The sequence below is a fragment of the Pieris rapae genome, chromosome 13, assembly GCF_905147795.1.
Source record: "Pieris rapae chromosome 13, ilPieRapa1.1, whole genome shotgun sequence".
Taxonomy (NCBI): Eukaryota; Metazoa; Arthropoda; class Insecta; order Lepidoptera; family Pieridae; genus Pieris; species Pieris rapae.
Window position 1 is genome coordinate 6,518,983 of NC_059521.1, and position 15,407 is coordinate 6,534,389.

A 15,407-nucleotide genomic window follows, 5' to 3' on the forward strand; every position below is an offset into this window, starting at 1 on the left:
ACTTCGACTTTTAATAATGGCGTACATGGCATTAACCCATAAATGGATAATAATAAGAAAAAATAACGCCATTGTATGTTTTATAGGTAATTTCGTAGCTTTCTTAGCGTACACAGATTATTTAGTGTAATAAAAAACCAAGTCTTAAATCATATTGTTTAATGAAATAAATACAAATGTTCGATGTACCAAAACAAATTGCACACAAAATATGTTAGTCCTAAAATTGATAATCAAAGCGAAAGTGAGCAAACAATCATATGCCAATATTTTTATTCAATTTTCCCGATTTTATAAACACGAGATTCTTCGATCTGGTATAGGTCCGTATTTTACGTGTAATCAAGTCTAATCCTTAGAATGTACTTTATTGTATGTAGTTTTTGACAATACTATAGACTGCATTAACACAAAATATATACGGCATTTAAGGAACCTTTATATTTAGCTGACAATTTAGAAATCATCCGATACGGAAGGATTATAAACTTTTAAGCGGGAAAATCCATACTCGACGCTGGATAATGCACAAACCGTGCTAGAGCCAAAAGAAAAAAAAAACGCGGGAAAATTTACAGATAAAAAATCGTAAATTTAAAAATAAAAATAATGGCATTTGTTCGTCAGCACATTTATTTAATGTCAGAATAAATTAAGGAATGTAGGGAATTCGATTGTTATAAAAATGCAATTCTATAATTGACTAGACATTATTTTGAGTATGGATGTATTAATGAATTAACTTTTGAGTGACTTTAAATCCGTTATATAAGAATGGCCGTAGATATGTTACTTTTCCATAGATTTTTTTCTAGAGCAGCATCGTTATGCCGTGTCTCATAGGCAGCGGCACGTAAGTCTAGCGCTGGCCGATACGTGGAGGGGATTGCTGCGCATGTGTACTGTGGTGCGGGGGCCGGAATGCGACTGGAGAGCCAATCGACGCTCTTCATTCCGCTAGGCCCCCTCAGTTACCTTATTTTTTACTTCTGCGCAATAACGGTCAGCGCTAGAGTTTCGTGCCACTAGTTGTACTTATAGGTGGATTATTTAATTAAATTTTAGTTAGCAGATTATAGATTTTTATTTTTTCATTTGCCTACTATCCCAATATCAAATAATGACTGGGTGTTATGCAACAATGGCGTACATTGAAAATGACGTAAATTATTTTAGAAACTAGCGGTTGGAAATTTTTAAGGAGGTACAAATACGACCATTCATAATAATAACGAGTCGCCACAATAATATGTATATTTCTTTCATTTTCACAAGCAATCGAAACGTTAATATTGGGATGATTAAGTAGTAAGCCCTAGAAATTGTGTAAGGTTGAAATCATTATTAGAACCAAATACTTTAATAAAAAAATTAAAACAAAAGACGGTGTTACGACGCGTTTCGTTTGTTTGTGATTAGTCAAACGCAAGAGACAGCTAGTATGACTGTCATATATGCGGGTGACTAATCATAACCAATCGAGGGGCGCTATCATATCATATTTTTTAAGGTTTTTATTAATCGATGTCGAGCAATAAAATTCAAGCATTTTCAAATATTACTAATAAAACGTTTTCTGTATTTTAAAAATCAATTTAGAAAACTTCCCTGCCAATAATTTGGCTAGAATTATATGCGCAGATGTCGGCCCAAAATCCTCGTTATTCACGTATTAATATTATCTTTATATACCTTCACGCTTTTAAAAAAGCTATTTATCATGACATTTTCAACCTTTGACAATTCTCTAACTATAACTAGGAAGATTCAGAAGACCTTAAAATTAAATAAACATAACAATAAATAATTAAGTCTAATGACATTTTCTGCGATTACAAAATGCTCGCCGATTATGCTCTTTACATTAAGAACACTTGTATAGGTCAAATAAAAACTGGGAGATATAAAACAGAATCGTCCGTTTCATATTTTATCATAGAAAACGAAAGAGACAGCTGTATTTCGAAGTACACTTTGATATTAGTGAGCTATGTATATATATAGCAATATTGTTTTATAAGTTTTTCCTTGCACGATTTAATTTCTTTATATAACTAATGTATTAATACAATCTTTAAATAAACTTTCATCAGATCAACTCCTGGTTTAAGACCCCTAATTCCCGGGGATTGAGTCAAAAGCACTAAACGACACCAACGCCAAACGAATTTGTATGGTAATGGTAAACGCCTCAAAACCCCAGAAGTGTGGATGGAATATTATATAAACGGGATTCGAGGACCTTCATTCTTATTCTCATGATTCGTAATGAATTTCTTTAAGATTTATTAAACGCAATATCATTGTAAATTATATTATCTTCATTATATGCTGCGACAAAACATCTACATCCATTCTAGCAGTTTTTAAAAATGTACCAATAAAAATTATATAGTGTTGTATATCTCCGAGTTTTTAAAACCCAATTTGCATATTTAAGGGGTAAAATATTAAGTATAAGTTATTATTTTTATTTTTTTAACAATTGGCACAAATACACCACCATATCATATATACACGAATAAAATTACATGTATGCAACTTAAATGTGCATTATTGTGATGTTTTAAATATTTTGGAATACCTTCGAAAAAAATCGCTTACAGAACAGAAGAGCCATCGACAATAAACAGACATTTGAAACACACAATTGACAGACAGACAAAAAAAAATTTATCACATGTGTATCACGTGACCTGAGTCGTTTATTGTGAAAGCTGATCTACCCAAAGAAATATTTTCTCTAAGGTCTCATATACTTTCTGTCTCTTTCTACAGAATACTGTGTGAAAGAGACAGTTATATTTCTTTTTGTGTGAAAACTAAAATTTTACCTCTTAAATAGAAAGGCACATGTTTACCACTACGTAAAACAATGAATAAATTAAATAATTCGACCAATTAGACTATTAACCCCAATAACAAACAAATAAATCAAACCCCATATCATTTTTTCATAGAATTAATTTAGAGACGAATATGAACTCTTCATACAGAAGAAAATTCGAGTTTTTCAATGAATTTAAAAGAAAATTGTTGTTGGAAAATGCAATTAATTTCGTATGCTCTATGAAAAAATTATTTAATTAAAGCATTTAGCTTATATTTTTTACGACAATTTAGATTAATTTAATATTGCCTTTGAATTTAAATTCGGACGTGCCAAAACATCTCACAAGCTTATACAAAATGGACACAATTATGAAATTATTATTAGTATTGCAAGTGTTATACAAATTTAAAATTTTCTCGAATCATTATGCATATATTGATTTTCTTTAAGATTCTTTAGACGAAAATCTTCAATTATTCAAAAAAAAAATATTTACATGTCGATGTTATTAAATATTTTCAAATATTTCGCAAGCGAAATGCTAAATATCGTAACGATTTATCGAATTGGCGATGAACAATCAGTCTTGTTTCTTCTCTTCTTCAGATTTCGGCTCCCCCTCAACCGGTGAGGGTGGATGATCTGTTTCTTCTGTTGATAAAATAAATAAATAAATAAAGGAAATGTGATATATTAGTTTTTATTAAAAAATAATTTAATTGACTCTTAGTCTATGTAGGCTAGACTAGTTGCTACATAAAGTCCACGGCAATCAGTGTCAGGCACAAAAACCTGATCTAATACTTAATTAAAAAAATTCGACCATGAAACAGGTACATCTAAGTTCAGAACAACTGTATTTTTTAATTTTTCTATGACCCTGATGGACGCCCATGGACATCGCCAGAAGGCTCAAGGCGTTCGCTATAAAGTCTATAATTTAATAGACCATTAACTACTGAACCAATGTAAATACACAAATATATACATTGTCAAGGTAAACAGGCATACAGTTTAGACAAAATAGCGAGGCATTAAGTACATATTTTACAGAATAGGAAAAAATTTTTTTGAGGCCTACCCTCAGTCTGAACTCTAGAATGATCAAAGGAATGTATTCAATCTTTTAATTGTCCAACTACAGAGACAGGTTATAATAATAATCATTATTTCACTTCACTTTATTTTTAATGGCGACATTTTACTGTGTAAATTACAATTCTGCCAATGTCGCCTTCTTAGTGTTATCACGGTGAGGATAGATTTGATGGATTGAATTTAATCTAAGCAGAGTTACCCAAACCAAAAACGACTTCACAAAGACAACACACAGATATATAATAATATATACAAGAGGTTAACATTATACTCATAATCATTATTTCTTAAATATAAATGATTAGATCACACAGATTAGTGCACAAAAACATCAAAAGACAAAGGGTATCGTTATCTGAAAATATTTAGTTCGTTATGTCACACAAATACAATAATATTGTGACATGTCTATTTCACACATTTTAGTTTAGTCTATGGTAATTTTTTTCTTATGCGCTGCGGCCTAAAGGAATTTATTCAACAGGCTACAACAGAATAGATTAAGAAATAACGCAGATGAAACCATAGGACACAGCTAGTAAGAATGTATTAGACGTGTTTTCTAAATCGGGTAAACGTCTCGATTTATTTATTTAGTCTGTGTTGTAGAACTTTATAGTCTATGTTTTTAAATTTGCTTTTTTATAACAAAAATTGTAATTCAAAGGAGAGAATTTCTTAGACCAATAAGTAAAACTTTACCGGCATCAGTGCGTTTATCGGTTTCTCTTTCCTCTTCACTCTCAGTACCAGAAGATGCAAGGGAAGAGTCATCACCGCCACCTGAAATATTAACAAACATTCAAAATTATTAACTTAACATATACAGTACATATTATATCTTACTAAACTAGCATTTTTTAAATAAATAATTAAAAACTTTATTAAATAAATTTTATTATATAATTATATAAATTACAAACAATTTTTTCTTTATATACCCTACACACTACTAACTGGAAAGAGAGGGGTTCCTGAAATACAGTTATAACTAGATTAGGGAGTCTAGATTATGTTTTTGTTATCTTATTTAAGTTAAGGAAATAAATTATCCCCATCATTTTTTTTATTTATTTCTTTTCTTACTAGGGTTGCCTGGAAGAGATCGCTTGTTAGCGATAAGGCCGCCCGTTGCATCCCTTGTAATTTATATATATTGTGTTATTTGTATTTCTTTAGCAACGAAGTGTAAATAAATAAAAATAAATAAATAAATTATCAATTTGTTTTATTTACTTTAAAGTAAAGCTACCTATTTCTTATCTATTATACCTTTATCATTAAATAAATATTATAACAATAAAAATTATAAAATACGTACCGAGTGTACCATTATTAAAAGTAAGGGCGGGCGGCGAACACAAGGCGGGCGCGGATGGGCGCTGCTTCCTTGCTGGATTAAGCCGACCACAGTACGCACATTTGTATGACACGTAGTCAAACTCCTCGATCATCGCCATACCTGTAATTTATTTAATAATAAAAAGTATTAAGTATTAAAGCTGCCAGTATCTTCGGAACCTTGCCTAAAGGGACTCCTTTTAATAATATTTTTTAATTATTAAATTTTCAGGTTAGTTATTAGGTATATTTTTATGTATTATGTTATTTGTTTTATCAAGAAATATATCTATCATACAGTAAATTCACCGATATTGAAATGTATATCCAAAAAAAAGAAAAAATGTACTTCCTATTTTTAAGTCATGACTTAAAATTTTATTATGAATCTAAATCACGGAGCAAAAAATATTTTTTATCTGCAGTACACGAGAAACAATTTTAACTCATACCATGACAGATTACAGTTTAAAAGAATACATGAACATTGAATCTGTCTCAGCTGTTTTGTATAATTTTTCGTAATAGTGCAAAGTCTGTTTAAATTTGTAAGGTAAGGTGTAAAGTTCGACAGATCTTCATAATAAATAATTTCTTATATTTACACATAAATGTATATAAATATAAACTACAGCAAATAAAAACCTAAATATAATAGTCAAAAGTCAGATAATATGACTTTGGTATGTCAAATCCAATACTTTTTCTGATCTCAGCGCTAAACACTTACTCTGAATTCCTGACGACAAAAAAACATTCTCGAATCATGAAAACCCAAGCTTCAAACGAATACAAACCGCGTTTGTATTAATAATAAAATAATATAATAAAATATTTAATATGATATATTCAAAAAGTAGTTCTATTATCAGTATGACAGACTTGTATAACATTTATTTATATAAAGATATCACAAATACTAGATTTTTTTTTAATTTCTTAAAATTTAATATAAAAAAATAGTAAACAAAATATCATTTGTCTAAAATCTAAGTCAGTAAATAGTACTATGTCTAACCGGAAATGAATTTTCGGTTCCTAAAGCCTTATTGTCTCTAGTTAATTTATTTATACATATAAATTAATTTTTGTGACAAAAATTAAGGCTGATTTGTCTGTATTATCAAGGGATTAAACATAAGACATTATTTATGGTACATTTAAAAGGGTTGAAAGACAAACAATTACTCACCATTATGAGATAAGCACTCAGAGCAAACGAGTGCCATCCTATAGTTCGGTCCGTCTTTGAGCAAATAGTCCACAACTTTGTCCAACGCCGACCTATTACTATCCGGTAATGGGCGTGGCAGCTGATCCGACTGTAAATAGAAAAAAAAATGAGTTTTGGCCGCGCACCAACCAATTTGACTTAGGGTCCTTCAAGAAAAGGGCGTACTAATTCTTAAAAGGCCGGCAACGCACTCGCGGGCCCTCTGGCATTGAGTGTCCATGGGCGACGATATCACTTATATCAGGTGAGCTTCCTGCCCGTTTGCCCCCTGTTCTATAAAAAAAAAACACTTTTCTTGAACAACCTTTTTTCACAGAACCATAGTTTTTCACAAAAAAATCTTGATATGTGTAAAGCTTGCAAACCCTAAACATAGATGGCGCAATTTACTTAAAAATATAATATTTAATATTTCATAGCAGCAAGCGTTTTTGAACCTCATATTTATACGTTTTAACCTAAAAATATCATTCGCTATCCATTCCTTATTAATTTTTAAAAATTTGTGGCGCTACAACCTCTTTAGGTCTTGGCCTCAGATATCTGGATCTGTTTCAGGATCATTTTTAAATCTAATAAGCAAGTAGGTGATCAGCCTCTAGTGCCTGACACACGTCGTCGACTTTTTGGGTCTAAGACATGTCGGTTTCCTCACGATATTTTCCTTCACCGTTCGAGCAAATGTTAAATGCGCACATGGAAAGAAAGTCCATTGGTGCACAGCCGGGGATCGAACCTACGACCTTAGGTATGAAAGTCGCACGCTGAAGCCACTAGGCCAACACTGCTCTAATATTAATTAATAAAATAACAAAAACTGCGTCATCTATGCTTATCAAGTTTACGTTTATGGCTACTGACTGGAGAGAGAGAGAGAGAGAGGGAGAGATAGAGAGAGGGAGAGAGAGGGAGAGAGAGAGGGAGAGAGAGATATAGAGAGAGAGAGAGAGAGAATCATACCCTTAGCCGAGGTCCGTTAAGAATAGCACCAGGCGTGGCCGGTACCATGTGCATGTTCCTTGGCGTCGACGTCAGCATCGCCAACTGCCTTTGCTTCTGATGTATTATAGGGGTCGCTGAAATTATAAAAGTCAATTTTCTAATGTTATTTGTCAATGCATTTCGGACTATGAGATCATACACACAGCCGGAAGTCTAGTGTTCGATTCCCGGTGAAATTAAAACATAGACAACCATCTAAAGTTGGAGTTTCCGATTTGTGTTTTTGTTTGTAATCATTTGTTTTATCTAATAGGCAAATAAGTGCCTTCTCCGCCTGACACGCTGATTTTAATTTGGTTTCTTTCTTTTCTTTTTATTGGGTTTAATACTGGTTTCCTCACAATATTTTCCTTCTCAATAGAAGCGTGTGTTATAAAAGTCAATTGGTGGATAGGGTTTGAACCTACGACCTTAGGGATGACTCGCTCGATAAAGCTAGATCTACAAAAATTATCAACAATTTAATATGGATATAATCATTTAATAATAATAATAATAATATACAAATATCCCTTACAAATATAAACTATATATGGAAGAAGTATATTTTCTTAAGAATTTCTTAATGAGATTAATACAAGTTCGACTAATAAATTTGTTTAAAATATATTTTTGCTTTACATACAAGGTAGACTGGGTGCATTTATTGCTGGTGTGAATGGCTTCAAAGCTTTTGACTGTTCATCAGGTGTACCATACTTATCTAGGATCTCTTTCGCGACCTGAAATATATGTAACAAATAATTTTATGGAAACACTTTTTTAACGGATTAATGTTATGAATTATTGTAAACTTATAATTATTTAAACATAATTTAAATTTAACCGACGTTTCGCGTGCTTTACAGCGTGCGTGGTCACGGTGACCGAAGGCAAAAGGTGTTAAATGTCAATGTTAAAATAATTTTATTTGATAATTACATTAATGTTTTCGGTGGTAAAAAGTATTTCTACATTTTTTAATATTCATATTTTCCTAACTTAGCTAGCATGAGCTTTTTGAAGAACGCTTTGTATTGTCTTGATTTGCGAAGTTTGGACCTAATTTTTGACGTTATATATGTCACCGTAAGATTGTAAACATCGTTATATTACAATCTATCCAGTAAGATTGTAAACTATCGATAGATTGTGAACTGTATCATTATGATTGCAATTTAACGCATCATTTTTCGCTTGATTGTAATCTATCGATGGGAAGCGGTCATCATAATGATATGGTTCACAATCTATCGATAGTTTACAATCTTACTAGATAGATTGTAATATAACGATGTTTACAATCTTACGGTGACATATACTTCTTTTGGCGCGATGGAGAAAAATTATGAGAGTGAATTTTTACGATGCGCGCGCACACCAACACCTAAATCCGACATCGTAAAGTTAGGTCTGGGTGGCATGGAACTCGATAACTATGTTCAAGTTGTATTTTCTAGTATTTTTATATTTAGAACACGTGTTTCATAACAGTACAATTAAACAGAGTGAATAAATAAATATTATTTTGGTGTTTTTTAATCAATTTCATAAACGACGATCTTTTTGATGAATTTTAATATTTATCTTTAATCACTACTGCATTATTTTTTTTTAAGTATAACTTCTAACGCGTGTATATAATGACACACATTATTTTGTTTAATATTAATCTATAAATCGTTAATAAAGGCATATCTCCGGACATATTTAAAATAATGTTACTTCAATAACAGATAAAGATGTTATAAAGGGTTTTGTGTGAACAAGGAAAATACCAGTTATTTATAATATTAATAATTCTATTAAGTTTATTTGAAAATATCCAACTTGTATTATACATATAGCGACATGGATTGCACTATGAAAATGAGTTTAACTACTTAATAGTATTATTAAATAATTGTGTAATAACGTGTAAAAAAATAAGCCTTTATAAAATGCACTACGATCAGTAGAAGGTATTTTTTTCAAAACAACAGCGGAAAACACCTACTTATTAATATTGTGTAACAATCGCTGTTCTCTAGAATTTGTTCCATAAAAAGCAGTTTTGATTACTTTACTAATAAGAAAGTATTCAATACCTTATACGTCTCAGTATCCATGACTTCTTCTAAAATCTTCTTCTTTTCTTCTCTCATCTTGGACAACTTCACTCTATTCTTATTCAGACTCCAGTTGTAGTACGATGATATTGCTGAGCGAAGGAATATCACCCTGAAGTTAGGAATAAGTAGAATTTAGTTATTTTGATTATTACCAGTATTGTTTGTAAATAAATACACAAAGCCGCAATGAACTGTCATTTTTCAAACGAGCCTAAAGATTGGCGACATTTTCATATATATGCTTAGTCTACAAAAGATATATATTTCTGGAAGGAAGTCTGAATCTGTTCACTCCATATGATAGGGCAGGTCAAAGACAGCGAAGCAGACGAAGACAGGTCACTTTACATGAACACATGACTGGCTTGAACGTATACGGTTTCATAAATCGCAGGATAATGTTACAACGTACTATAAATAGCAAATATCGCATCGCTAAACAATTTTGTTATTGATCAATAAATTAATTTTAATGCGCCACCTAATTGAAAATCGTCGAAATTAAAAAGTGCATAATATAACGTCACTGACGAAACTCGATGGCTACATAAAGGAATGTATTCTATCAGTATTAATTTCGCCTTAAAATTGAACAAATTGGCATAGGGAAAAATAAATTCAGAAGTCTCATGGGATCAGCTCATAAAGATTATATTTTATGCAAATTTTTACAGAGGGAAACGAAAGATATGAGATATTATATGTGTCATAAAGAACACGACTTCAAACTTTAAGACAAAAATATTTTCTTATAAATTTTCTTGTTGTTTATATGACAACAATTGTATATTCCATTGTAAACTTGATTATTGGATAATAAACAAATGACATCACTACTTGTTTACAGTCTAAGGCTCTAAAGGTCAAAAATAGACTTCAAGGATATTCATAACTACACTTTCATTTTCACTAACATTTTGACTTACAATGACTTACTAGGTATATGGTTAAGTTTAAAATTCAAGGAACATGAGCAACACAATACTTCAGATACAGATAACAAAAACAATAATTGTTGAACTGATTTTACAGTAGCATATTAAAAAGTATGACAGTATTGTTAAGAACATAGAATACTTTTAGCCGAATACTAAGCTAATTGTTATGCAAAGAGTTTCATTTGAATGAATCACTAGTCAGTTATGGGAGTAGAGACATCCCAATGGACGATTGGTCAACACCAATCACAATCAAACGAAATAAACTATCATTTTCTCTCTGTGTTACAGTCCAGATTACTTCGTGATGTATCGAGACAATTCTCATAATAATTTTATGTATACAAAACTCAAAATCACTTACAAAACTGGAAGCAGTAGTAACGGAGAAGCATACATCAGCGAATGTACCCAGTACTGACTCTTGCCTACATATATGAAGTAATAGAGCAACGCAAACAGCACATACAGTCCAACTGAATTAACCATTATCATCCCAATAACTCGTTTATGTGTTTGCTCTTTGTATTCGCCATCTTTTTCTATTCTTTTGATTTTCGTTTCTAGCTCTTCTAGTATGTCTTTCGTCGTTTTCTTGCGCTAGAAAATGATAATGAAAAATATTATATAGATGCTGAAACGAATGCATTCCTGAATCTATTATATCATATATTTTGAGAAATTGGATTTTTAATACAAAAAATCTGTGTTTAGGTATGAATTCTTAAAAGGACAAGACAATAACAAATGAACCTTTTACTATAGCAAAATAAAAATCAGTGGCGCTGCAAACTCTATAGGTCTGTGCGACAGATTGCTAGTTTCATGATCAATCTTAAATCTAATAGGCAAGTAGGTGATCACTGATCAGCCTCCTGTGCCTAACACAAGTCGTCTACATTTTGGGTCTAAGACATGTCGGTTCCCTCACGTTTTCCTTCACCGTTCGTTTGAATGTTAAAAATGCACATTGAAAGTCCATTTGAGCACAGCCGGGAATCGAACCCACGACCTCAAGGATGAGAGTCGCTGACGCCACTAGGCCATCACCGCTAATTTTTTTGCTCATTTAATATAATACATATAATTAATCGGCGGACTTACGAAACAGTACAATGGAAATATTAATTAAATTTTATTATGATAGATCATTCATATTAATAACCATAATTACTGTAGTAAACCATCTGTATGCTTATATTCAGTAACTCCCATATATCAAAACCAATACACAAAATACGTAATAGCGACTAGACAAGGGCAAAAACTAAGGTCTTCGCGTACCTTTATAAAAATAATAATAACTAACTCACACTATGTGTGTAATGACAAAACTAATACCCATTTGGTACACCGCAAAGTATCGAATTAAAATAGCTCTATCATTATGTCAAATCCAATAAATGTTTGATTGAAATACATAAACGATAACAACCTTCTTCTAATCCATTCTTGATTAATTGAATAAAATTATTTCACAATAATAATAATTGTTTCAGTCTAGCACCAAAATGTGGGTCAGACTTAAATGAAAGTTTAAAGCGAACGAAGCGTGAAGTCGAGATATAATTTCAAATAATGCAAGTTTCAAGTTACTCTTGAGGTCGACTTTCGAAGGCATTTGTTGCGGCTAACATCAATGAACTGATCCTAGAAATATGCTATGTATATTTCATTTAGAATATATATCAGTAATGAGAAAATCTTAAATTTCTATACAAGTGATTCTCAACCACTGTTCCGCGGCACTTGTGTGCCGCCAAATTCCAAAAGTGTGCCGCTAAATTATGCAAATATATAATGATGTTAATATTATTAAATATATATCAAATAATTTTTTTTCATTATTAGCTTGTAATTAATCCCTTATTAAATGTTTAAATATTATTAAAGCATATATTCATTTTATTTCATTTCGTATATGAAAACTTAGTTATAAACTATTTATGTAGTCTGTTGTAGTAAATAAATAATTTTTAGCTTTTTCTTTGTGTGCCGGCAAATTTTAAAATCGTTAAATGTGTGCCGTCAAACTTTAAAATCATTAAATATGTGCCATGACAAAAATAAGGTTGAGAATCACTGTTCTATATTATGCACTTATAATAAGCACTACTGTAATAAATCACGACTCCGTAGCATATATTGAATTTATGTTAACCGATTGACCCAGTTCCAAGTTCTGCAAAATATTTTTAAGTAGTAGAGTTTTACTTGAAATGTAATAAAAGTTACACCCAAACATTTTAATATTAGTAAGGGATTGAGTTCTGTTTTACTCTAGTTGAGCTAATTTCCTTTGAATATAAATTATAATTTGATTAATGCATTTGATATTAAAAACTTAAGTACTAAATAACCCTATATTTTGTGCAACAGTGAAATATTCCTTCATTTGGCATGACAAATTTTGTGTCACGAAAACAATACATTATACATAATTGTTATTTTAAGACAATTTTAACATTATTCATAAAAACTTCTAATTATAAAGTCTAATTGCACTCTTTTATCTGAAGCACTGTTTGGTATATTTCTAGATTTCTATTAGATTTTGTGAAGATGGTACATGCAAAGAATATAATTTTACAAAAACAGTGTAATTGGAATTATATTTTTTATGATTATGGGAGTAGATCTTTTGTCTATAAAAATACGTATTAATCCACGAAGATATATAAAAATGAACTTGAAATAAATTATATTTTACAATTAAAACAAAATATACACTTTTATTTTCAATTTCAGTAATATGTAAAGTAAGGTCATACAGAGAATGTATTTCAGAATATATTATCATAATAATACTTTCATGGATTCCTTTGCAATTGAATTGTATACAATGACCATGTTAAATTGATAAACATTAAGTGAATAATACTTTATAACTATGATGACTAACATAACAGATGTATTTGATAATTCTACATGAGCATACTAAACTTTTAAGCCCTGAATCCATTACAACCTTATTCATCAATACATTTAGTATCACATATTATATTATATACATATCAGTCTACCCTTTCCTATTAAATTAGCATTATTTCTTATAATGTAAAAATATGAGTTCAGAGTATTTGTCGAGTCCCTTTTCCTACCATTACATTCAAAGACAAATCATCACCATAACTTGTGAGTTGATAATGGCTTTTGCAGTTTTAATTAACTAATAATAATCATCTTCTACATGGAAATAAAATATATTTCTTTACTCTTAAGTTACTGCCTATTATGATTATTATAGAGCTCCACTAGATATCCACTAAAGCAATAATATAAATTTTAAATTGTTTTAAATTTCATTTGGAAAGAGAAAAATATATAATGCTGATAATTTTATCTTTTAGAACCTAAATACTGTTACTAAATTTAGTTAACTTGTCAATTCTCTAGAGACTTTACAAATTCCATCATAAAGTTAAATCTGGCACTGCCAAATTCCACATACTGTGTATACAACAATGTTCTAAAGCACATACGTAATTAATAAAATTTAAAGGATAGGCTTAATTTATTTTGGTGCCAGATAACAGTTTTGGATTATCATAATATCTAATAGGTCAAGCATTACGTTTGAATTCGCGCCAAATGTATTGCAATTTAGAAATAGTTTTTGGCTACGTTACAAACCATACGGTGTGATATATAAAATACTTACGCGAAATCTTGAGATAATAAGACCCATCGTTAATTCTTATACAAGCCTCCCACACAGCAGACAACTTATAAACACCGTTTTGACGAAATTTATAGATTTTTTACAATAATCTATATTTTCTTGTAGGTATGCAAATTCTTCTATAACCTATAAAGTATTAGTACCGAATAAATTAAAGGCATTGTAAAAGTATTAGCACATTTAATCGCTTGTTTACAAAAAAACACAATTCCCTATTTTTCGAAAATTTACTGAAGAAATTGTATTTAAGAACGAATGCCGAAAGTGGCCGAGAGCAGAAACAAATACGACGCGATTACTAATAAAATTATTTTACTTTTGATAGTTGACACTTGACAATTTGACGGCATAACATGCCGTCACTAATCAGTTAGCGTAAGGTATTGTCATTTATTCATTTACATTGTAACTGCAGATAGAGTATAGAACCATAGTCCGTCTACGATTGTAACTTGAACATATCGTATAGATGCAAGCCGAACGAAGATATGAAACAGATAATATATTAATTCCACATTTACTATTTCTTTCAATCATTCCTTACATACACATACATATGTATAAATAGAAGAAGAAGAATATTATATACAGAAATAGAAAAAAAAAATTCTATCACGTCATTGCCTAATTTGAACTCTAAACCTACTAAAATTCTTTTAATTGTGTTATTATCTCTAATCGAAATAAGTTAAAATAAAATATATTTCAAAGCTCTATCATCTTGGGGCATTCAAATGGAGCGGGGGTGGTGATCCCCCATATTGTGCTGAGTACTTGTGCTTCTGGCTATGTGCTAACGCTTTTTCCGGTGCTTATACTCATTTGTATTGTCCCGAAGTGCTAGAAAAAGTTATTAAATTGTATGTGCCTAAAGGGAAATGTATGTTGATGATGAGACCTGAGATGAAGAGAAAATATGCCAGCTCCGGACCCACAAGTATTTTTTGAGCCATCAGTATATATACGTAGCTAATTCAGGGTCTATTGATAATGTTACTCTTGTCTTATTTTTACATGATATTTTCTGTTGAAAATGTGCTCGAAAAAAAATCATGGATCTGCTATAAGCGGTTGATTTTCTTTCGCTCTATTTAGAATTGCTGTATGAGTATTGTAGTGGCTTTTCTCCATAGACCCTGTTGCATAAGTCCAATGGCAGCTAGTGCAGATACAGACGAGATATCGAATG

General features: G+C 30.9%; 1 protein-coding gene across 1 annotated transcript; it reads right to left on the reverse strand.

The window, feature by feature from the left end:
- Positions 1–142: 142 nt before the first annotated feature.
- Positions 143–14,543, reverse strand: LOC110993532 (endoplasmic reticulum junction formation protein lunapark-A). Its single transcript, XM_045630662.1, has 9 exons — positions 14,198–14,543; positions 10,901–11,136; positions 9,575–9,707; positions 8,134–8,230; positions 7,467–7,582; positions 6,465–6,594; positions 5,253–5,393; positions 4,634–4,714; positions 143–3,484 (listed from the first exon to the last, which is right to left on the reverse strand). Exons 1-9 carry the CDS (start codon positions 14,222–14,224, stop codon positions 3,414–3,416), a joined length of 1,032 nt encoding a protein of 343 aa, XP_045486618.1. The 5' UTR covers positions 14,225–14,543; the 3' UTR covers positions 143–3,413.
- Positions 14,544–15,407: the final 864 nt, after the last annotated feature.

Bases quoted from the DNA above. Each gene is read 5' to 3' on its own strand.
- LOC110993532 (XM_045630662.1), bottom strand. From the start codon at position 14,224: ATGGGTCTTATTATCTCAAGATTTCGC. The intron at 7,583-8,133 runs GTATGTAAAGCA...TTATAATTTCAG, and splicing joins AAATGCACCCAGTCTACCTT to CGACCCCTATAATACATCAG. The intron at 5,394-6,464 runs GTGAGTAATTGT...AATAAATTACAG, and splicing joins TGAGTGCTTATCTCATAATG to GTATGGCGATGATCGAGGAG.